Below are 21,481 nucleotides of genomic sequence, written 5' to 3'. Positions count from 1 at the left end.
CAAAAATTCTTCTGGAGATTCCTCTCGAACATTCCTTCTGAAATTCTACCAGGAGGAGTTCCGAAATTTTTAAAAAGATTCTTGCAAAAATATCTTTAAGGTTTACTTCAAACCCTTAATTAAATTTTCTCAATAATTCTTCCATGGATTCCTACAGAAACTCCTGCTGAGATTCCTTTAGAAGCGCCTCCAAGAATTTGTTAAGAAATTCCTTCTGAGAATTCCTTCAAAAATTCTTGCATAAATTGGTTTCTTTTAGAAAATCTTCTAAAGATTTCTTTAGAAATTCGACCAAAGTTTACTTCCAAAAGCCTTCCATAATTTCCTGTACAAAGAAGACATCTCTTACACCGCCTGGAAAATCTTGCATTGATGCCTTCAGAAATTGTCTCATGTCCTCTAGTGATTGCTCAATAAATTTCTGCTAGATTCTCTGCTCTCTCTACTAGATTCTTGAATACCCTTAATGAATTTCCTCATAAATTCCTCCAGAAAATCATAAATCAAGATTAACTCTACCAAACACCGTATGTAACATATGTACACGAAAAAGAGATTATCATATGAGGCGCTGAATTTTGTTAAAGACTACTTGTATCACTGACCTTTGAGGATGATTTGTGAAAAAAATACCCTGATTTTTCACGTTTCTGGAATGCTCAATGCTATGGGAACAGCGAACTTCCCCTCCGATTTTCCCCGTTCGTGGATTTTGTTAGATACGGGGTTTGGTAAAGTAAGGCTTGAAATGCGGAATTCCTTCAGAGATTTCTCCAAGAATTTTGTGAGAAAATTACTCCAGAGAAATAATGTTTCTTAACTTTTTTCAGGAATTCCTTCACAAATTCTTAAAATTCTTCCTTTATGTATTTCTTTACAAACTTCTCCAGGAATTCCTGTCATTCTCTTCATGAAATCCATTGGAAACTAGCTAAAATATTTCCTGGATTTTTCTCCGGATATATCTGCAAGAATTCCTCCAGAAATTCTTGCATAATTTCATTCATTGATTCCAGCATGCACTCTTCCAGAGACTCCAACAAATACTTACAGAGATTTTTTGCAGAAATTTCTCCAGGTATTCCTCCATTTCCATGGTTCATCTAATGATTACAGAATATTTTCTTACTAATCTTCTTGGAAATATTTTTGATTTAGCTTCCAAAGGAACCTTTTGTAAAGTTTTTGTAAAATTTTGGTAAAACCGATTAAACTAATCGCTGAAAATTGGTAACATAGATCGTTTGTGGATTCCTTCCTCCAAAACTCAATTAAGTAGTGAAAAATAAAATTCGGTTGAACCAAAATTCCAGAAGAGAAAAAAATACTGTACGATATCTTGAAGAAGTTATTGCATCATTTATGTTGGAAATCTGAAATGTTATTTCTAATTATTGTGCTGGTCTTAGAGAGATTCTTGAAATGCAAAGTGTGTTCGTACTTTTGCTCGTATAGGAGAAAAAACATTGTGCAAAATGTTTGAGCGACTCCCAAAATCCATCTTCTAATGAAACTTTGAAAACAAAATAAATAACTACATTTTTTTAACTAACAATGTCCAATTAACGTGGGGCGCCAGTCTGGATGCTTGCCAAGGGCGCCGTGGGACCACGCTACGGCTCTGGCAATACTATTACTTATGGCGAAAACAAATAAAGTTTTTCTTGTAGATTTGAAGGACTTCATAATAGAACAGTTTGGCGGACCTAAATAACCCACAGGTTTATAGTAAAAAAGTAGACTTCAGATTGGTCTAGCAACCACGGATAAATATGCAACGTTAATCAGTATAGCAGACATGGCTATTGTTACGAGTGTAGACCTGAAGTCCTGAATTCCAAGGTAGTTTGGCTGACCTGGAATATCCCTGTAGTGTCTCTAAATGACATTTGAGATTTCAAGAGCTTCGCGGATCCCAGCAGATTATGCAATACTATTATTTATGGCGAAAACACATAAAGTTATTCTTGTAGATTTGAAAGACTTCATTATAGAACAGTTTGGACGTTCCTGAATGCCCCTGAGGGTTTATAATAAGCTAGTAGACTTCAGATTGCTCCAATAACTGCGGTTGATTATGCAACGTTACTCAGTATAACAGATATGGCTACTGTTACGAGTATAGACCTGAAGTTCTGAACTCCAAGGTAGTTTGGCTGACCTGGAATATCCCTACAGTGACAATAAATGACATTGTAGATGTCAAGAGTTTCACAAATCCCAGTAGGTTATGCAATGCTATTATTTGTGGTGAAAATACATAAAATTGTTCTTGTAGATTTGAAGAACTTCACTATAGAACGGTTTGTAACACTTGAAACATCCCAGAATATAAAACATCTTTTGATATTCTTGACAAAGGCTAAATGAATACATATAAACGTAACTCACATCCAAGTGCAGCTTTTAGATGTCCCGAATACAAATATTTTCATTTTTCCCTTATAGAGGACTCAATTTGCAACAACATTGCCGAAGACAGCATTCTCAGACAAATAGACTTAACTCTTAGAGGAAATTCATATAAAAAAGCAAACTTTAGCTTAAGAAACTGTTATTCATCTAGCTCTCGTATCGTACAAGGAGTATCCGTCGGCTTCACTGGAAGAGGTCCACATCTGTTGGTGTCCCTTAAGTGGTGCTCAGCTGCTACCGCCAGAAGGAAATAGTGATTAGTACCGATATTATGAAAATGATCGACAAGTTCAGAGGTGTATGTGGCGTGACAAACCGGAGGACCCAGTACAAGTTTTTGTGATGTACGTGGTCATATCAGGTTTGACTTGCTCACCATGCTCCACAGAATTTCGCCATGAATCTTAATACAGGGGAACATTCCAGCTGCGACAGAAATAAAGAACCACTATGTCGACGACTATCTAGATAGTGTCGACAAAGTGGTTCAGTGCAAGATTTGCAAGAAGTACAAAGCTCTATGATGGACAAGGACAGTCAGCAAGAACGCAACCTGTGGATGGTCTGGATATCCAACGAAGACGTGTTTTCTTGCACGGCCAGCTTCCGAAGAGATTCGGAACACCTGTTCGACATCTGTTCGAATCTGTTTGACCTATTAGGTCTCGTCGCATCCTTTGTCATCGAAGGGAGAGTCATCATCCAGGAGGTTAAGAGATTAAAGGTCGGCTGGGATGAACAAATTTCCGGCAAAATACTTCCACGTTGCCAGTAGTGGTTCGGTCGCTGGGCAAAGTGAAGATACCGCGGTGCTATTTCCTAGGATACATAGTCTTGAAGCCTATGAATCTTTGAAGTTGCACGTGTCGTAAAGGGATAACGGCAGATAAAGACATTCCGGATTACAGAAATCCTCGAAGATACTAACAGAGTTGGGTGTCAACCAAGCTAAACAAGGCGGACGAGACCACGAAATGGGATAAGGGTTCCAATTACCACGAGAACTGTAGGTGGTTCAACGGTTCTGCATTCCTATACGAGGATGAGTCTAAATGGCCTGAAGAAGATCCTGCACTACGTTGGACAGAGCGTGGTAAATGAGGACCATCAACCAAAAGCGAGAAGGGCTGTCCGCGATTGAGATGACTCAGCTGCAGCTTGGTAAGATCATCGACTTCGCGTCCACGAAGTCCAACATAAGTAAGAACCTGGAAACGGTCCTGTTGCGACTTCGTAAATCGATGGACGATGCCAAGCAGGATCATGTGAGACTCGTGAAAACTGCAGCAGCGGCGGAACCGACGAAAGTAAGTCTACCCAGACGGAAGCCTTCCGCTTTCGCAGGAAGTCCAAAGGGTGTGTCGGATGCGACAGCTTGTGATAAGCACCCGGCACAAGCGGACGAGGCAGCCGACAGGTGAGGAGCTGTCTGGCGTTGCCCGTAAAGCTAGAAGAATGCTAACCCCGTAGGTCGGCTGTAATGACGGCAAGTCGGACTCCATCCAGGCGTCCCGGAAAGCTGGGAAGGGTGGAGCTGAAAAGGCCGGCCCATCCCGGATGGAAGGCAACAGAGGGTTGCGACCTTTATTAGGCCCTCAGCAACCTCAAAGTAGGATAAACCAAGAGGAGGACCTCCCTTGGACGAAAGTCGAGCAGAACAGGAAGAAGAAAAAGCCGCAGGTCCAGGAGATCAGGGACGCCAAACCAAGAAGGCGTATAAGAGTAAATGCCAAGCGCGAGAGAGACGAGCGCTCGTCATCAAGACCGAACAGTCGAAGTACTCGGACGTCTTGAAGGCGATGCGAAGCGACGCCAAGCTCGTGGATCTGGGAGCCGACGTGCGCAGTATCAGACATACTCGTACGGGTGAAATGATCCTAGAGCTGAAGCGCGACACTAAACGCAAGGGCGCCGCCTACAAAAGTTTGGCGGAAGAGGTCCTTGGCGAAGGGGTAGAGGTGAGGGCTCTTACAACAGAGGCAACTCTGAAGGTGAAAAACCTAGACGAGGTCACCGAAGTAGAAGGCAACTGCGGCACTGCGGCAACAGTGAGACGTGCAGGTGGCCCACCGCAGCCGTTCGGCTACGGAAGGGGCTGGCAGGGATAAGGTAGCCTTGAGGTTCAGCTACCTGTGGCGGGCGTAAAAAAGTCCGTTAATGTAGGGAGGATTAAGGTAGGCTGGTGCGTATGTCATCTGACATTCCACGAGCCACCGGAGGTTTGTTTCAGGTGTCTGGAACCAAGTCATGGGACTGCAAAGGCCCTGACAGGAGCAAACTGTGTAGGATATGCGGCGCCGAAGGCCATACGGGAAGCTGTTACACGAACCAGCCGGATCAGATCCGGCTAGAGACACTGGCCATACTAGATGTTGACCTGGCTTATGTCGGTACCACTGGACACGCGGAAGAATTCTTCATGTTTACCCAGCCAGGAGGTTTCAGAAGTTTAGGAGTTTAGGAGGGTTTCCAGGTGGTTTCTGCGCGTCTCAGGAGTTATAGGGAGCTTCAGATATAATTTCCGGGGCGTTTCAGACGGTTTATGGGCGTTCGAAAGTGCTTCTGGGGGGTTTGAAGAGTTTCAGGGCCGTTTCATGGGTGTTCTAGTGATCTCAGAGTTTTAGGGGCGTTCTACGGGATTTCCTTGGCGATCCTAGGGAGTTCCGGAGGTTTTAAGGGTGTTACATAGGTTTTCCTGGGTTTCCAGGGGATTTACTGGGGTTCCAGGAGAAGTGATAAACTTTAGAAGCATTCTAGAGGGTTCCAACCTCTTTTTTGGCTGCACCCATGCAGTGTTGCGTTTCACATATGAAGAAATTTTTTAATGATATTGAAAATAAAACTCCATTCCACATTCAAACTTTGGCAAGCTAAATTCCTGACATCACTGCTTTTACAGTTGCATTAGTTGCAGTTGCAGTTGCAAGCTTGGCCATCGCCCAACAATCTTAAATGATTTTTAATTACCTCGTTTCGCATCTACGTCGATCTCCGATGCCTATCCTTCTCCCCGCCTTCTCACACATCACAAGCTGATTGCTGATGCCAGCCACGCTCAATTCAACTCAGTTCACTTTCGCTTACTTTTGGTCATCATCCAATCGGAAGGAATTTTTCGGATGATCTAACATTAGTCCCGATTATTTTTTTTTCTTAATTGTAGCAATTTATTAAACACTTTCGCCTAGGACAGAACGCACTCTCACTCTCTCTATCGCCGACTCCGCGAGCGACTTCGCTGCTTCTTGCTTTTCTTGGTCTTCTTCTTGTGGTGTCGGTCGTCTTCCTCGTCGGAGGAACGGCCCCGGTCCCGATCGCGATCGCGCTCCCGCGAATGGTCCCGCCGTTGTTTGTACTTGTGGGACTTTTTCTTCGTCCCGGAGGACGTCCTCGCGTACGATCCCGAAGAGGACGATTTATGTCGGCGCTGGTGCTGGTGTCGATCGCGATCTACGGAATCGTCTGAATAGTCATCGTCGTCATCGCTACTGCTGCTTACCTGGCGGTGACGTTGCCGCTCTCGGGACCGGCTACGACGCCGTTCGCGACGATCAGATTCCTCGCGATCTCGGCGGTGCCGCTGCTGCTGCTGCTGGCGGCGATCGTCGTCGCCGGCACGTGTATCCGGGGAGCGATCGCGGCGGTTCGTACGCTGCTGCGCTGGTTGATCGTAGTAGTCACGGTGTGATCGCGATGGTTGTTGCGATTTCGTTGACGAGGAGGAAGGTCGCGGCGGGGGTGACGGTGATGCCGACGGTTCTCGCTTGATCAGTTTGCGATCCGTTGAAGATCGCTCTTCTTTGATGGGTGGTTTGGATTCTGTGGTGGTGCGGTTTTTGAACTCCTCGTATTTGGCGTTGTCTGGGCGGAGAAGATGAGAAAATGGTTGGTAATAATTACTGATATTGTACTGAATGTAACATGTTCACTAAAAAAACGATTTTTTGGTAAAAGGCTCGGATATTAATTAACCTTCATCCAGCCAACGTATATTTTCGGAAAAAAAATGCTCATAACTTTTTTGTTTTCGATGGATTTTGATGAAATTTTCACAACTTCCCGCAAAACTCTTATAGTTTAGCATTCCGGGGACATAGGTGCCTGGTCCACATGGTTCCGGAGTTATTCCGGATTGTCTTGGGGTACCAAAATTGGCCACATACTGTGCACAACGTTTAACTCAAGATCACGATAAGGTAGAAGTACAGTCAGGTTTTTTTTTACGCGGGGGATACATACCGCGTAAAAAAAACCGCGTAAAAATAAACCGCGTTAATTCAAAAATCCGCGTAAAAATAAACCGCGTTAATTCAAAAATCCGCGTAAAAAAACCGCGGTAATTCAAAAATCCGCGTAAATGAAAACCATGTTTTATAAATTTAACTCAATAATTTTCTTCTTAATTTTATATTAAAAAATGAACTCAACGAATTATTTTAAGACAACATTTTAAGATTTTTGCCTGTCACTCAAAATTTCTACACAAACTGCCAAGCTATTGTTTAAAGGTTTAAAGCTTTTACCATCATTGATGACGTCAAACCCGACATCAACCTATCATTCACCTATTTTTATTTTGGCCACCAAACCCAACATGGACCCAATACTTGGTCGATGTTGGTCCAACAGTGGCTCAACATTCGATAAAAATTGACCCAACTTTGACCCGACATTCGATATTTTTTCAGTCTGGCGGAATTTTGCAGGGTTTTCTCGTGTTTCGTGCCCAGTTACTCATTCGAGTGACAATGTATTCAATTGACAAGGATTCGCTTTTCATTTGATAGGTGTCCTGATTGAATGAAATCGTTTTGAACATGAATAGAAGGAACTATGTTTGAAAAGATTTGTTGGTTAATGTTCAAATGAATGAGATGAAGTTTTGCAACACTGATTTTTAAGACTCCATCTCACAGTTGCCCACCACCGTCAACACCACGCTAATTGCTGAACACAAAAAGCGAGATTATTTCAACATGTTGTACAAAATACAACAGCGCGATTGCTCGACGGTTGATTGTGACTTTTAACTACAAAGCATTCTTAGAAAAAATTGGGATATTCCAGGTAATCCTAAGTTTTCAGGAACTCAGTTTTTAAAGTCTATGGCTATGACAGTAGTTTCTCAAGCTAAAAGTAGTAACTATACATAATTAGAAAGGGTTTAAATCAATAATTATTCCAAAATAGTTTTAAAATATTTCAAATCAGCCTATTGAACAGCCAGAAATAGACATAATAGACATAATTATCTGATAGATAGATACAATAATAGATATAACAATAATCTCTGGACGTAATAAATTACAAATCGTAGATTTGTACAATGAAAAAAGTTCATGTAATCTCAAGAACGGTTTGGATGTCCTCAGGCATCTCAACAGATCTGATGCTGTCTATTAAACTTTGAGATGTTCAGTAAGTCACGAAAGCTTACAAGTCGTAGCTTTGTATTATGAATGAAGTTACCGATACACCCGTAGACTTTAGGATCTAAACTCCAGAATATTTTGGATGACCATGGATATCCCGACTGATTTGAAACTGTCTATTGAACTTCCAAAAGACTTACTGAGCATAATAGATTACAAATCGTTGATTTGTATGATGCAAGAAGCTACCGCTGCACCCGTAGACTTCAGGATCTAAACTCCAGAATAGTTTGGACGACCTAGGTTATCCCGACTGATCTGAAACTGTCTATTGAACTTTCAAAAGACTTACTGGGCTTAATAGATTACAAATCGTTGCTTTGTATAATGCAAGAAGTTACCGCTGCACCCGTAGAATATGGGATCTGAACTCCAGAACAGTTTGGATGACCTAGGATATCCCAACTGATCTGAAACTGTCTATTGAACTTTTAAAAGACTTACAGGGCATAATAGATTACAAATCGTTGCTTTGTATAATGCAAGAAGTTACCGTTACAGACGTAGACTTTAGGATCTAAACTCAGAACAGTTTGGATGTCCTTGGATATCCAGAAAATTACTCTGCATCATATTCTACCTTTTTATTGCTGTTAAGCACCAAAACTACAGAAATATGTAGAAAAAACTCTAATAATGCTTGGAAAAGTTCCGGCTTAAAATTTAAAATCCACGTAAATGAAAACCGCGTTAATTCAAAAAACCGCGTAAAAATAAACCGCGTTAATTCAAAAATCCGCGTAAAAATAAACCGCGTTAATTCAAAAATCCGCGTAAAAAAAACCTCGTAAATGAAAACCGTGTAAAAAAAAACCGCGTAAAAAAAACCTGACTGTATACTGTCAAGTTATGAACTAACTGGTAACGGTGACTTTGGTTCGCGATTCGACCGCTAGGCGACGCCAGTGTCAAAAATGTTCAAACTCTCATATCTCAGAAACCTGATAAGATAGAATGCTGCTGTCTTCGGCAAAGTTCTTCAGCAAGCTCAGAACTATCTGATAGTAACGCCATGGTTTTGGATTTATCCGCTAGGTGGTGGCGCCTTGTGTCTGAAAATTTCAAACACGTATATCTCGATACCCTAATGCTTGTATGTCGTTTTTAGCAAAGTTGTTCAACAGGCTAAGAAATATCTGGCAATGACGACTTTGGTTCAAGAATCGTCCGCTAGGTGGCACCAGGGTGAAAAATGTTCAAAATTCTATAACTCAGAATCCTGATAAGATAGAATGATGCGGTCTTGAACAAAGTTCTTCAGCAAGCTAAAAGCTATCTGATAGTTGATTCTTTGATTCGTGATTTATTCGCTAGGTGGCACCGTGTGTAAAATATTTAAACCCGTATATATCGATACTCTAATGAGCTAAAAGCATGGTATTTTCTGCAAAATTGTTCGGCAGGTTGCGATCTATCCGGCAATGGTGACGCTAGGTGACACCAGCAAATTGTTTCGAGAAAGCAAGACGTATCTGGTGTCCTTGGTTCTGATATTATTTGACAGGTTCCGTCTAGTATAAAAAATACTTGTATGACCACCACAATGAACAAAAAGTATTCCGTTTTCAGCAAAGTTGTTCAACAAGCTATTTTCCAGGATAGTAGGCGGTCGAGTATGGTGGTACAAGGGCCAATACTTTTGAACCGTCATTGACCCCCTGCAGACATATTTTGTCACCCTCATGGTCACTCCACAATATTGCTTCTTTTGCTCCGTTTTCCTTCCGAGAATATCTCCGGGAATTTCTACAGGAGTTCTTCCGGGATTTTTTCCAGGAATTCTCCCGGAATTGTTTCCGGGAATTTCTCCAAGAACTGGGAATTCCACAAGAAATTTCTCCAGGAATTTCTTCTGGGAATCTTCCGGGATTTCCTTTAGGACATCCTCTAGACATTTCTCCGGGGATTCCTCCAGGAATCGGGAATTTATCTAGGAATTCCTCCGGGAATGTCTTCGGGAATCCCTCCTCCAGGAGTTCCTCTAGGACTCCCATCAGGAATTCCTTCGGTAATTTCTCCAGGAATACTTCTGGGAATTTTTCCAGGAATTTTTACAGGAGTTTCTCCAGGAATTCATCCGGGAATATCTCCAGGAATTCCTCCGGATGTGTTTCCAGGATTTCCTCCGAGAATTTCACTGAGAATTTCCCCAGGAATACCTCCATGAGTTTCTCCGGGAATTCCTCCATGAATTCCTCCGGGATTTTTTTCAGGAATTCCTTCAAGAATTTTTCCGGGAATTTTTCCAGGAGCTCCTTCAGGAAATCCACCAGGAGTTGCTTCGAAAATTTCTTCAGGTAATTGTCCGGGAAATCCTCCGGGGAATCGCCCAGGAATTCCTCCGTTGGGCAAAGTATGTGGCCAATTTCTTCAGGAAACTGTATTTTTTTTTCAAAGAAAATACACTTGGAATTTTTCTCCATAAATTTTTCAGGAAGTCTTCCGTGATATTTTTTTTTCAGATATCTCTCTGAGGATTTCTCCAGGAATTCATTCGGGAATATCTCCGGAAATTCCTCCAGAATATCCACTAGGAATTTCTTCAGGAAATCCTTCCAATTTTTTTTCTGGAATTCCACTGGGAATGAAGGACTTCATCCAGGAATTTCTCCGGGAATTCCAATAGGACTCCCATCAGGAATTCTTCCGGTGATTTCTTTGGTAATTTCTCCAGGACTTCTTCTGGAGGTTTTTCCAGGAATTCCTTCGGGTATTTCATCAGGAATTCCCCCGAGGATTCCTGCAGGAATTCCACCGGGAATTCTCTCCGAAGATTCCTCCACGAATTCCCTCCGGGGATTCCTCCAGGAATTCCCTCCGGGGATTCCTCTAGGAATTTCCTCCCGAAATTCCTCCAGGAAGGAGGATTTCCTGAAGAAATTTCCAGAGGAATTGCTGGAGAAATTCCCGGAGGAGTTTCTAGAGAAATTTCCTGAGATATTCCTGGAGGAATTCTTGGAGAAATTTCCGGAGGAATTTCAGAAGAATCCCCGGAGGAATTCCTGAAGAAATTACTGGAAGAATTCCTGGAGGATTTTTTGGAAGATTTCCTGAAGAAATTTCCAAAAGAATTCCGGGAGGATTATCTGGAGAAATTCCCGGAGGAATTCCTTGAGAAATTCCTGGAGGTGTTCCTGGAGAAATTCTTGATAGAATTCCTGGAGCAATTCCTGAAGAAGTTTCCGTAGGAACTCATGAAGAAATTCCCGGTGATCTACCAGGAATAATTGCTGGGGAAATTTTCTGTGAAATTCCCGGGGAAAATCCTGGAAACATTTCCGGAGGAGTTCCTGGAGTAGTTCCTGGATGAATGACCGGAGGAATTCCTGATGAAAGTCCTAGAGAAATTTCAGGAGAAATTCCTGGAGGAAGTTCTAAAGGAATCCCCAGAGGAATTCCAGGAGAAATTTTGGAAGGATTTTCTGAAGAAATTCTCAGTGGGGTTTATGGAGAAATTCTCGTAGGAGTTGCTGAAGGAATTCCTGGAGAAATCCACGGAGGGATTCCTGGAGAAATTCCCGGAGGAATTCAAGGATAAATTCCCGGAGTAATCCCTGGAGGAAGTCCTAAAGAAATTCCTAAACCGGTAGTTTTTTTTTGAATAAATTCCCGGAAGATTATCCGAGGGAATTCCTGGAGACGTTGCCGGAGATATCTCTGGAGAAACTTCTGGAAAAAATTCCTGGAGAAATTTTTGGATGAATTCCTGTAGAACATCCCGGAGGGATCCCTGAAGAAACTCTTGGAGAAATTCATGGAGGAATTCCCGGAGGAACTAATGAAGGAATTCCTGAGGAAATTCTAAGTGAAATTTCCGGAGAAAATCCTGGAAAAAAATCCGGAGGAATTACTGGAAAATTCTCATAACAATTTCTGGAGAAATTACCGAAGGAATTGCTGGAGGAATCCCCGGAGGAACTCCTGATGAGAGTCCTAGAGGATATCCTGAAGAAATTTCCGGAGGAATTCTCGGAGACATTCCCGGAGGAATTCCTAGATAAATTCCCGGTGGAATTCCTGGAAGAATCCCTGGAGGAGTTCCTGGAGGAATTCCCGGAGGAGTTCCTGGAGTGATTCTCGGAGGTGTTCCTGGAGGAATTCCCGGGGGAGGATTTCTTGGAGGATATCCCGGAGGAATTTCTGGAGAATGTCCTAGAGGAACTTCCGGAGGATTTCCTGAGGAAATTCCTGGAGGAAGTTCTTGTAGAATTCCCAGTGGAATTCTTGGAGAAATTCCCGGTGGAATTCCCAGAGAAATTCGGGGAAAAATTCCCAGAAGAATTCCTGGAAAAATTCCCGGAAGGATTCCTGTAGAAATTCCCGGAGACATTCCCGGAAGGAAAACGTAGCAAAAGAAGCAATACTGTGGAGTAACCATGGGAGTGACAAAATTTGCCAGCAGGGAGTCAAAGACGATGTAAAAGTATTGCCTCTTGCACCACCGTAGTCGACCGCCTACTATCCTGCCAAATAGCTCTCAACTTGCTGAACACTATGCTGAAAACGGATAACTGCTTGTTCATAAGGGTGTTCATACAAGTATTTATTTATACTAGACGCAACCTATCGAATAATATCAGAACCAAGGATACCAGGTCTTTCTTACTCTCTCTTATTCAATTTGCTGGACGTTTTTAGATGTTGAGATGCTGATCTCAACCTGCTGAACGTTTTTTTCAAAAAACGCCATGCTTTTAGCTCAATAGCGAATCACGAATCAAAGACTCAACTATCAGACAGCTTTTAGCTTGCTGAAGAACTTTGTTCAATACCGCATCATTCTATCTTATCAGGATTCTGAGTTATAGAAGTTTGAACATTTTTTACCCTGGCGCCACCTAGCGAACGATTCTTGAACCAAAGACGCCATTGCCAGATAGTTCTTAGTCTGTTGAACAACTTTGCTGAAAACGGCATGCTTATACCCCATCAGAGTATCGAGATATACGTGTATGAATTTTTCAGACACAAGGCGCCACCTAGCGGATAAATCCAAAACCATGACGTTACTATTAGATAGTGCTGAGCTTGCTGAAGAACTTTGCCGAAGACAGCATCATTCTATCTTATCAGGTTTCTGAGATATGAGGGTTTGAACATTTTTGACACTGGCGCCGCCTAGCGGTCGAATCGCGAACCAAAGTCGCCGTTGTCAGTTAGTTCATAACTTGACAGTATACTTCTACCTTATCGTGATCTTGAGTTAAACGTTGTGCAAAGTATGTGACCAATTTTGGTACCCCAAGACAATCCGGAATAACTCCGGAACCATGTGGACCAAGTACCCATGTCCCCGGCATCATAAACTAGAAGAGTTTTTCAGGGAGTTGTGAAAATTTCATCAAAATCCATCGGAAAACAAAAAAGTCATGACCATTTTTGTGCTTTTCCGGAGGTGAAAAATGTACGTTGGCTGGATGAAGGTTAAATATGATTCCCTGAGGATTCCCGGTTTTCCAGATACATAGTAGACACCCTACTTTTTTTCGTCTCGCACTCGAACCATCATATGCGTATCAAAACAGGTTGCTGTGTTTTCTCAGTGATCCAACCAATCATCAGTAATGACTGCAAACCTTTGTTGCATTTTATGAAGCAAAATTTTCTCAGTGGTTTTCGTCGGGTTTCAGAGACATTACAGAGGCGTTACATTGCCGTTTCCGGAGGGTCTTAGGTGTGTTACATCTCGGGTAGAGGAAAAGAGCTCAATGATAGCATATTTTGATATGAAGATCAAGAAGTGATATTGGTTCGATTGATATAAGAAACAAAAGATGTAAAAATAATGTCAAAAATTTACTCTTGGAACATCATCATCATATCATATTTAGATTTTGTAAGACCTAACCAATAGCAGCGAGCTATTCGATTGATCTTAAAATATCAAATTTTGATATTGTCCAGATGTTCCAGGAACATATTTTAAATATTATATTCAATTCTTTTATCTCTTATATCAATCAAACCGATATCACGTTTTGATCGTCAGTATTTCACCACTATCCGAGTGGGAGTCCGATGGGGGTTTAGGGGGATTTCGGAAGCATTTGAGGAAGTTTCAGAGGATTTTCGGCGGTTTTTAGAGACGTTACAGAGGCGTTACATAAGCGTTTACGGAAGTTTCGAAGGGATTCAGGTGCGTTACATGGGATCCAAGGGGGTTTTAGGGAAATTTCGGAAGCATTACAGGAAGTTTCCGAGGATTTTCGGCGGGTTTCAGAGACGTTACAGAGGCGTTTTCGGGGGGTTTTGGAGGGTCTTAGGTCCGACGGGATTTCAGGGAGTTCTGGACAATTTTCAGTGGGTTTCACCCAAGGGTTAGTCGCTTGGCACATTGTTCCAAGATGTTCCAATCACACCGCCATACATGCTGTACGGCACACCGAGGCACATCAAGGCACAGTTTTGGGCCTCTGAATTTGAATGAAAAATCTAGGCAACCATGAGCAAATGGTCCTGCCAAATCAAAACAAACGGCTGGTTGCCTTGGTGGTTGCCAAGTAAAATCAAAATCACCTTCAGACAGTCAGCACCGCAGATACCGCAGTGGTATTTTTTCAAAAAGACGCCGACACCGTCTTCAGCCAGAGCACAGAGAACAGACATCCAGGCTAGAACAAATTTCATTCGGAAAGTTGTGTAAGGATTTGAATCTTTACTTGAGTAAGGTTGCAAACCAATACACGATGACAACACTAACGCCACCAAACACCATATTGCCACAGTCAGTGGTGAATTGAAACATTTCAAGTGGTGAATTAAATTAGTATGGGAAATTAACCGATTGCAGCGCCACGCTATTGCCACTTGTGTTGCCGATTTCAAATGGTCGTTAAATTCCTTACACAGTTTCGGGACTGGACTTGGACGTCTGTTCTCTGTGGCCAGAGGCTGTACAGACTGAAACTAAACTAAACACTAGACAAGGGACACACGGAGCATGCACCAGTGGATACGGAGAAGAAACTATTCTCACGAAAAGTTTCATCGCCTGGAGCGGGAATCGAACCCTCACTCCATAGCATGGTGCGGTTAAGATCTTGGTGACCCTAACCGCACGGCTACTAGGCTTTGAGGTTACTATCGCATATATCATAAGTAGCGTAAAGTGCGTCTCGTTAATTCAAACGAACGTCATCAATTCGACACTGAGGTGACAATAAAAAACCATCGAATATTATTGAGTCACATAAGATGCTACATTAAATCACAATAATGCACACCGTTCATCGCATAAGATATCGCTTCAAATCATACAGCGTTGTTGTTGTCCCACCAATGCACGTATATCGCGTCCACTATTGTAAGTAAGTATGAGGCACTTTTGCTGAATCTTATCGCGATGCAACATTACCGTATAACATACGTACTTATACGGTCTTATACGGTATTATACGTGCTAATTGGTTGCCTGGGTAGAAACGGATACGGTTAGATGAAACAGCCTGTTTACATGATTGATGTTATCTAATCATAATAATCAATTTGAATGTCATAACACAAAGCGGGCGGCATTCAAATCAAAACAATGACGCACGGCGCAAATAACTTATTTGTTTTAAAAAAACATATTCATAAACCAATACCCTTTTCTCGAACTTTCTGGCCGCGTAAGAGATACTATAGCCTCGCGAGTAACTACAGGCACATAAAGTGCTGAGGAGCATCTTAAGTAGCTTTCAAGCTGATGTAACAAAAAAAAAAGTTTTGCGAAACACTACAAATGCATTGTGCTCCCGATGGGTACCACAATGTAGACAACTGCTAAAAGAACCCTACAAATGCGCATTGCATTTTCCGCATCGAGCCCCATATTTTGAAACTAGTAGGATACGAAAAGTAAAATATAACGAATACATTGGAACCTTACAAATGCACATTTTATTTTCCGTATCGGGCCCCACGTCTGGGAACTTAGATACGCAAAATAAAATGGAACATTACAAATGCACAAAACACAAACATGCAACACATAACATAAATTGTGCCCAGTTATCCAAATAGATAACTAAGTCCGAACCCAGGATGACGAGGTTTCATTTTTGTTCTTGGTCCATCAGTCAATCCTGTAATCGTATTTTTTCTGGCAGTTCGCCTTTTAGTTCGCAGCATCTGTTGCGGCATTCATAGCTTGTTTTGGTCTAGGAATTTCTAATCCTAAAGGGGCCTCCAGATTCGGGCAACAACACAAGACCGTCTACAATTTGATGTCCGTGTTAGGGGACGGCTTGTGCGTTTTGTACTGGATTAAAAGGACCACACTGAACTTGATCTAGACTTTAGCTTCATGATGCTAATTTGGAACTTTCAGTACTTGTGGGGAAGTTAACTTCGCTCTGTTTTTCAAGTGGCTACAGCAGCTCTGCCCGTCCCTGTTTTGAAATGAATATATTTATGAAGGGAAACTTACTCAAAACTTTAGAATACTTCTTGTATTCGGCACTGGACACCAGCTGCAGGAGATATTCATTGAGTGACTCCTGACCTCCACCAATCGAAAACCGAACCACAACTCGAGCGTTCTCCTCGTCTAAACTTTCGACCTACAATGAGAAAGAAATGGGATAAATCCAGATTAGAATAATTCTACAGTCCACAAACTTTTATGAAATATTCATCATTAATTAGGAGCCTGTGATCACACATCGGAAAGCCCCTCACCGAGTAAAACTCATGGCACACTAGCATGCAGTTATTGCGCGATAACACCCATCGCATCGTCTCGTAATCTTATCGCAAAGGTAGCATCCCCCTAATCTAGCCATACTTATCGCCTCACCACCACCACGACTCAGTCTGTGAGCAATCGCCCATCCAACCGGTGGCGACGCGGCAACAATGACATCGGACCCGAAAGTTCCCCGCTACGTGCAAAACGGCATCAAGAAGGCCGCCCAAAGCCTGCAGTTCAGCAACGGTCACACCGTGGACTACGATTTCCGAACCGGGTCGCACAGCTCCGGATGTGTCTCCGTAGTGTATCAGATTACGCTGCGGGAAGAGCCGCGCGAGGTGACGCTTCTCTGCAAGGTTCCACCTCCGGACGTGGATGACGCCCTGCTGGCACTGTTCGAGCGCGAGGTGTTCGTGTATCAACGCCTACTGCCAACTTTTAGCCAGTTTCAGGAAGAGCACGATATACTGCCAGGGACGGAGGAGTTTATCTACGCTCCGGCCTGTCACTATGCCTACTTTGATGCGAAAAAACGCGAAGGATTGCTGATTCTGGAGGATGTGGGAAGGAGACTGTTCGGTAACCGGAAGAAGTACGAACCGATTGATTACGATCATGGGCGGTTGGCTATGATTCAGTTGGGGAGGTTCCACGCGGTGTCGTTGGCTCTGAAGGACCAACTTCCGGAGGTGTTCAAAGGTTTCCAACAGCTGGAGGACGTCACGCGAGATCAGGTGACGTCGATGAAAGGGTTCAAGGAAATCATGGAGCTGTCGTTCGACCAAGCGATTGAGACTTTGAATGTGCACGAGGTGACCAAGAAGGACAAGTTGAACAGGTTGAAGACAAATTTTGTCGAGGAGTTGAAGATGGTGGCAGACAGCGAGCTGAGTGAACCGTTCTGTGTGATGTGTCATGGAGACTACAGTTCAAGTAATGTTATGTATAGATACAATGTAAGATGCTTTGAAGAATTGTTATAAAAAGTGATACAATCTGACAACTTTGTACAATTTCAGGGTGGTTTCCCGAATCGATTGGTTATGCTTGATTGGCAACTGACTAAGTACGGATCGCCCGCTTTGGACTTCCTGCACTTCATGTTCCTCAGTACGGACGAATCCTTCCGGCGTAACCACTACGATAACATGCTTCAGACGTATCACAACGCTCTCTTGGGCCATCTGGAGCGTTTGGGAAGCGAAAACGCGACCGAACGCTTTCCACTAACTAGCTTGATGAGGCTGCTCAAGACACAGGCTAAATATGCGGTAACGCTGGCAGTTTTGCACATTCCCATGACAATTTTCAAGGCTGGCGAAGAGGCAACCGGACAAGAAGATGGGAACGACAAAGAAAACAACGGTAGTAGGACTAGTGAAACAGTCGACGCCAAGTATCACAGCCGGATGAATGGATTTCTTAAAGATGTATTTAGGTTAGGTTACTTGTGATTGACATTAAAGGTCCATCTGATTCCTTATATATCGAAACAACCGAACTTCATTGCGTCCCGAATGACTCCAAGCATTCGTTCCTGGTAGATAGGTAAGGATGTCTCGTCCAGCTTGTATGGTAACTCGTACTGATCGGTACTCATTTGTCGAGCGGCTGATTCATCCAGATTCGGCAGGTCTTCACTGGCTATGCACATCGCAGGAACCAGAAAGGATCCCATCATTACTCCATATCGCCCGACCTGCTTCAGCTGTTTGCGCAGAACTCCGTAGGGAAAGTCAACATCCGGGTTTCCACCTAGCTTCCGTAGTAGAGTGCCAAATGATTGATGGTAGAGTATGACCATTTCTTCGAAGTGCTTTTCCCGAAACTGAGCATCTGTGCAGAGGTAGAACAGGTAAACTAGTTCAACAGCAGGTGCTGCACAGCATCCTAGCTGCCAGTCTATTAAGATCAGTTGCTCTGGTGAAATACCGTCCTGAAAAATTAGCAAATCTAGGAACAAGAACTGATGATCATCTCAACCACCACCTACCTCTTCATAGCTGAACATACAGTTATTGATCCAACAGTCACCGTGAATGATCGCTGAGTAGGGTTCCGCTTTACCCACATCTAAGCATTCTACCAACTCCGCCAGTACGTTATCCTTCAGTTTATTCAAAACCTCCCGTTCCGTCTCATTCAACCCTGGAATCTCCAGTGCCAACTTCAACGATTCGCTAACCAGGAACTGGCAGTATCGGTTCTTTTCGAACATTTCGACTATCGCGTTGGGAACCTTCAACGACTCGTAAACATCCGGCTGATCTCGCTTCATGGCAAACGATACGGCATGGAACCGCCCTAGCTGCACCATGGCAAGTTCCATATGACCGTAATCTAAGGGCAGCAGCTTATTGTACATCCGAAAACCTCTGCGTCCTAGATCTTCCATAACCAAAACCGTTCCTTGATCCATCGATTCATAGTACGCCACGTACGACTTTGCATACGCCGTGAACCCGTCTCGCCTGTCAACGCCCTTCTCACGCTGATACCGCTCAAACTCCGGTAGAATCCTCTCGTAGAACCATGGTTCTCGTTCGAACATTGGCGAAGCGTCGAACTGCTCCCTGCGGGCAGCGCACAACGGAGGGATCTTACAGATCAAGCTCTTGTCCGGCGATCCCTGCTGTTTCAAGGTCGCCCTGAACAGCTGTCCAATGAACCCATCCTGAGAGTTGCACGGTTCAATCCGTATGACTAGGTCCTGGCCGTGAAATCCACACTTTTCGGCAGCCTTCCGTACCGCATCCAGAACGAACTGAGGAACTGTATCCATTAGTGATGGGTGACAATAGCCGTGGCACAACGCAACGTCTCGCCGCTAGCGGAAGATACTGGAGAACTAACCGTTGTACCGCTGCTGGACGTATCATCGTGCCAATCATCGCGTAAAATGTGCAATTTGTGCTTCCCTGATGCCGGCGGATCAAGTCACGTGTCGCACAGGGCGTTCGTTGGAAGCAGGGAAATTTATAACCACTTTGTGCATCTAATTGCGGCTCACAACCCGTCAAGACAGTATTTATTAGTCAGCCAGCATCCATTTATTACGTAAAGCTAAAATCGACTGTTTTTGGCGACCCTCCACCGGAACTTTTTTTGTAGGAAAATCCTAATTTTTTTGTATGGGTCGTAACGTTTGGCTGCACTCCTCTTAGAGAGCGTTACGTAATTTCTGGAGGGCGCCTTCGTGGTGAGAGTGACACTACTGGAGTGGTTTTCACTACGACAGTAAGATATAGTTAGATAGTTAGATTTGTAATGTAACATAGAGGAAAAAAAAACAAGAACTTGACGTTGTTGGATGAATTTGTATCAATCAGAGGAATTTGTAATCGAACTTCTGGAAAATACCCCAAGTAACATTTTTTTAGTCTAATAGACCAGAAGACGTTCTTAAAACCATCATAAAACTAAAATAAAAGATATAAGGTTTTATTACGGTTCTCAAAACCTGTAATTGGCTAATTGGCCATCAAAATGTTACTTGGGGCAGCATCTCAGGCAACTATTATTTGCGGGATTATTAGATGAATAATGATGAAACTTCTAGCAAAATTTAGAAAAACAATGTAAAACAACTTTCCTTACCTACCATTGCCCTGTTCATTCAAATCCAGTTTTCCGGTTCTCGGTCTTTTTCTATAAAGTTTCGAAGCTATGATATGTTAAAAAGTTATTTATCCTCAACCGATAATTTAGCAATTTAGCTTAGTGCAGTGGTTCCCAACCTATGGTCATGTGCCCAGCAAATTTCTCTAAAACCGAACCCTGTTCCTGTCTCTGCGCGTGTTTTGGTTTCTTATGGTAGGCAAAATATCAGCGTAAGCCGTGTTTAAGTTTAACCCATCCACATCGGTTTTAAAATTTACCGGGGAACACAGCGATCAATACGATACAAATGAGTCGACATAACCAATTCACCACTAATCTTCAAAACAACCGTTACGATTCATTTATCAGTACAGAGTGACTTGATGAATGTCAAGAAGGGTCTGTGTTCATTCAACAATATTTTGACATTTTACTTAAAAACATATGTAAGTCACACTCAAAAACTTCCACAAAAACGGAAACAACTTAATCATAATTTACAGGTATAAGTTACAAGAAGTTCTAAACAAACTTAGTGCCACAGTTTGTTAAAAAATACATATAAAAACAAAAAGAAAAACGATAAACAGCGTAGGTTTTTTAATGTTAAAATATAATAAATTGTTCTTTGAGTTTACCCTTAAAAAATGGCCAAATAAATCAGTCCGAAACGTCGGGCAATGCAAATCTCATCGTTTAGATTCCCTAGACTGAGAAACCACAATCTCCATAGCATACCTTTTTCAGTCGAAAACATCTAGCAAAGTAGTTAGTTGTACTGAAAAGACCAGTGGTTCTCAATCTGGGATCACGGGCCAGAAAAAATCTTAAGAACCGAAAGTGCTAGGAAGAAGCACAGAGAACAAACGTCTTTGCTTTCTGCCTTGTGTAAAACTTTGTAACGGTCATATCAGAGTATGTGATTATGCTCCCGTTGCATGGCGCTAGCATCCCATCAATAACACGGTCGTGCTGTCATTTTTGTTTCCAGTGCTCACCGTTTCTGGCATTTGAGCGCTCGTGTCGTTTTGTGGGCTTGTGTATTTTAGCGATGAATACTGCCATCGTGGGGTCAAATCAACTTTATAAGTGGTGCAGTCTTCGTTGGTGGCGTTGAGGTACACTTAAATCCTTTACGCACGATTTCGACGTATTTTTGTTCGAGCTTAAATGTCTGTTCTCTGTGGAAGAAGTGCAAATGTTGTTCGAATTGAGCATCTAAAGGATCAGAATACAGGGGATGGCCAAAATGTTTGGGATAGGCAACTTTTTTTTCTCCCATAAAAAAATTCAACATGCTGCAACTTTTCATTGAGTGCATCAAAAAATCTCAAATTTAGACTGTTTGTCTACCTATTAT

General features: G+C 42.7%; 3 protein-coding genes across 3 annotated transcripts in view; 1 reads left to right on the top strand and 2 right to left on the bottom strand.

Annotated features, from left to right (window-relative positions):
* Positions 1-5,555: 5,555 nt before the first annotated feature.
* Positions 5,556-21,481, bottom strand: part of LOC109428072 (G-patch domain and KOW motifs-containing protein) — a 122,879-nt gene continuing 106,953 nt past the window's right edge. The window contains exons 3-4 of the mRNA XM_029864010.2: positions 16,258-16,390; positions 5,556-6,276 (exon numbers count right to left, since the gene is read on the bottom strand). Of these exons, the coding sequence (XP_029719870.1) occupies positions 5,627-6,276; positions 16,258-16,390 (783 nt within the window). The 3' untranslated portion in view covers positions 5,556-5,626. The remainder of the gene's footprint in view (positions 6,277-16,257; positions 16,391-21,481) is intronic.
* Positions 16,507-18,006, top strand: LOC109418300 (uncharacterized). Its single transcript, XM_019692463.3, has 2 exons — positions 16,507-17,477; positions 17,541-18,006. Exons 1-2 carry the CDS (start codon positions 16,686-16,688, stop codon positions 17,973-17,975), a joined length of 1,227 nt encoding a protein of 408 aa, XP_019548008.3. The 5' UTR covers positions 16,507-16,685; the 3' UTR covers positions 17,976-18,006.
* On the bottom strand, positions 17,936-21,082 carry LOC109428075 (uncharacterized). Its single transcript, XM_019703750.4, has 2 exons — positions 18,515-21,082; positions 17,936-18,457 (listed from the first exon to the last, which is right to left on the bottom strand). The coding sequence occupies exons 1-2, from the start codon at positions 19,301-19,303 to the stop codon at positions 18,002-18,004; spliced, it is 1,245 nt and encodes a 414-aa protein (XP_019559295.3). The 5' UTR covers positions 19,304-21,082; the 3' UTR covers positions 17,936-18,001.

Source organism: Aedes albopictus, chromosome 3 (assembly GCF_035046485.1).
Source record: "Aedes albopictus strain Foshan chromosome 3, AalbF5, whole genome shotgun sequence".
In the NCBI taxonomy this organism is placed as follows: Eukaryota; Metazoa; Arthropoda; class Insecta; order Diptera; family Culicidae; genus Aedes; species Aedes albopictus.
The sequence above is the reverse complement of the archived record's forward strand: the minus strand, read 5'-3'. Positions and strand labels throughout refer to the sequence as shown.

Bases quoted from the DNA above. Each gene is read 5' to 3' on its own strand.
- LOC109418300 (XM_019692463.3), top strand. From the start codon at position 16,686: ATGACATCGGACCCGAAAGTTCCCCGCTACGTGCAAAACGGCATCAAG. The intron at 17,478-17,540 runs GTAAGATGCTTT...GTACAATTTCAG, and splicing joins ATGTTATGTATAGATACAAT to GGTGGTTTCCCGAATCGATT.
- LOC109428075 (XM_019703750.4), bottom strand. From the start codon at position 19,303: ATGGATACAGTTCCTCAGTTCGTTCTGGATGCGGTACGGAAGGCTGCC. The intron at 18,458-18,514 runs GTAGGTGGTGGT...CTAATTTTTCAG, and splicing joins GTATGTTCAGCTATGAAGAG to GACGGTATTTCACCAGAGCA.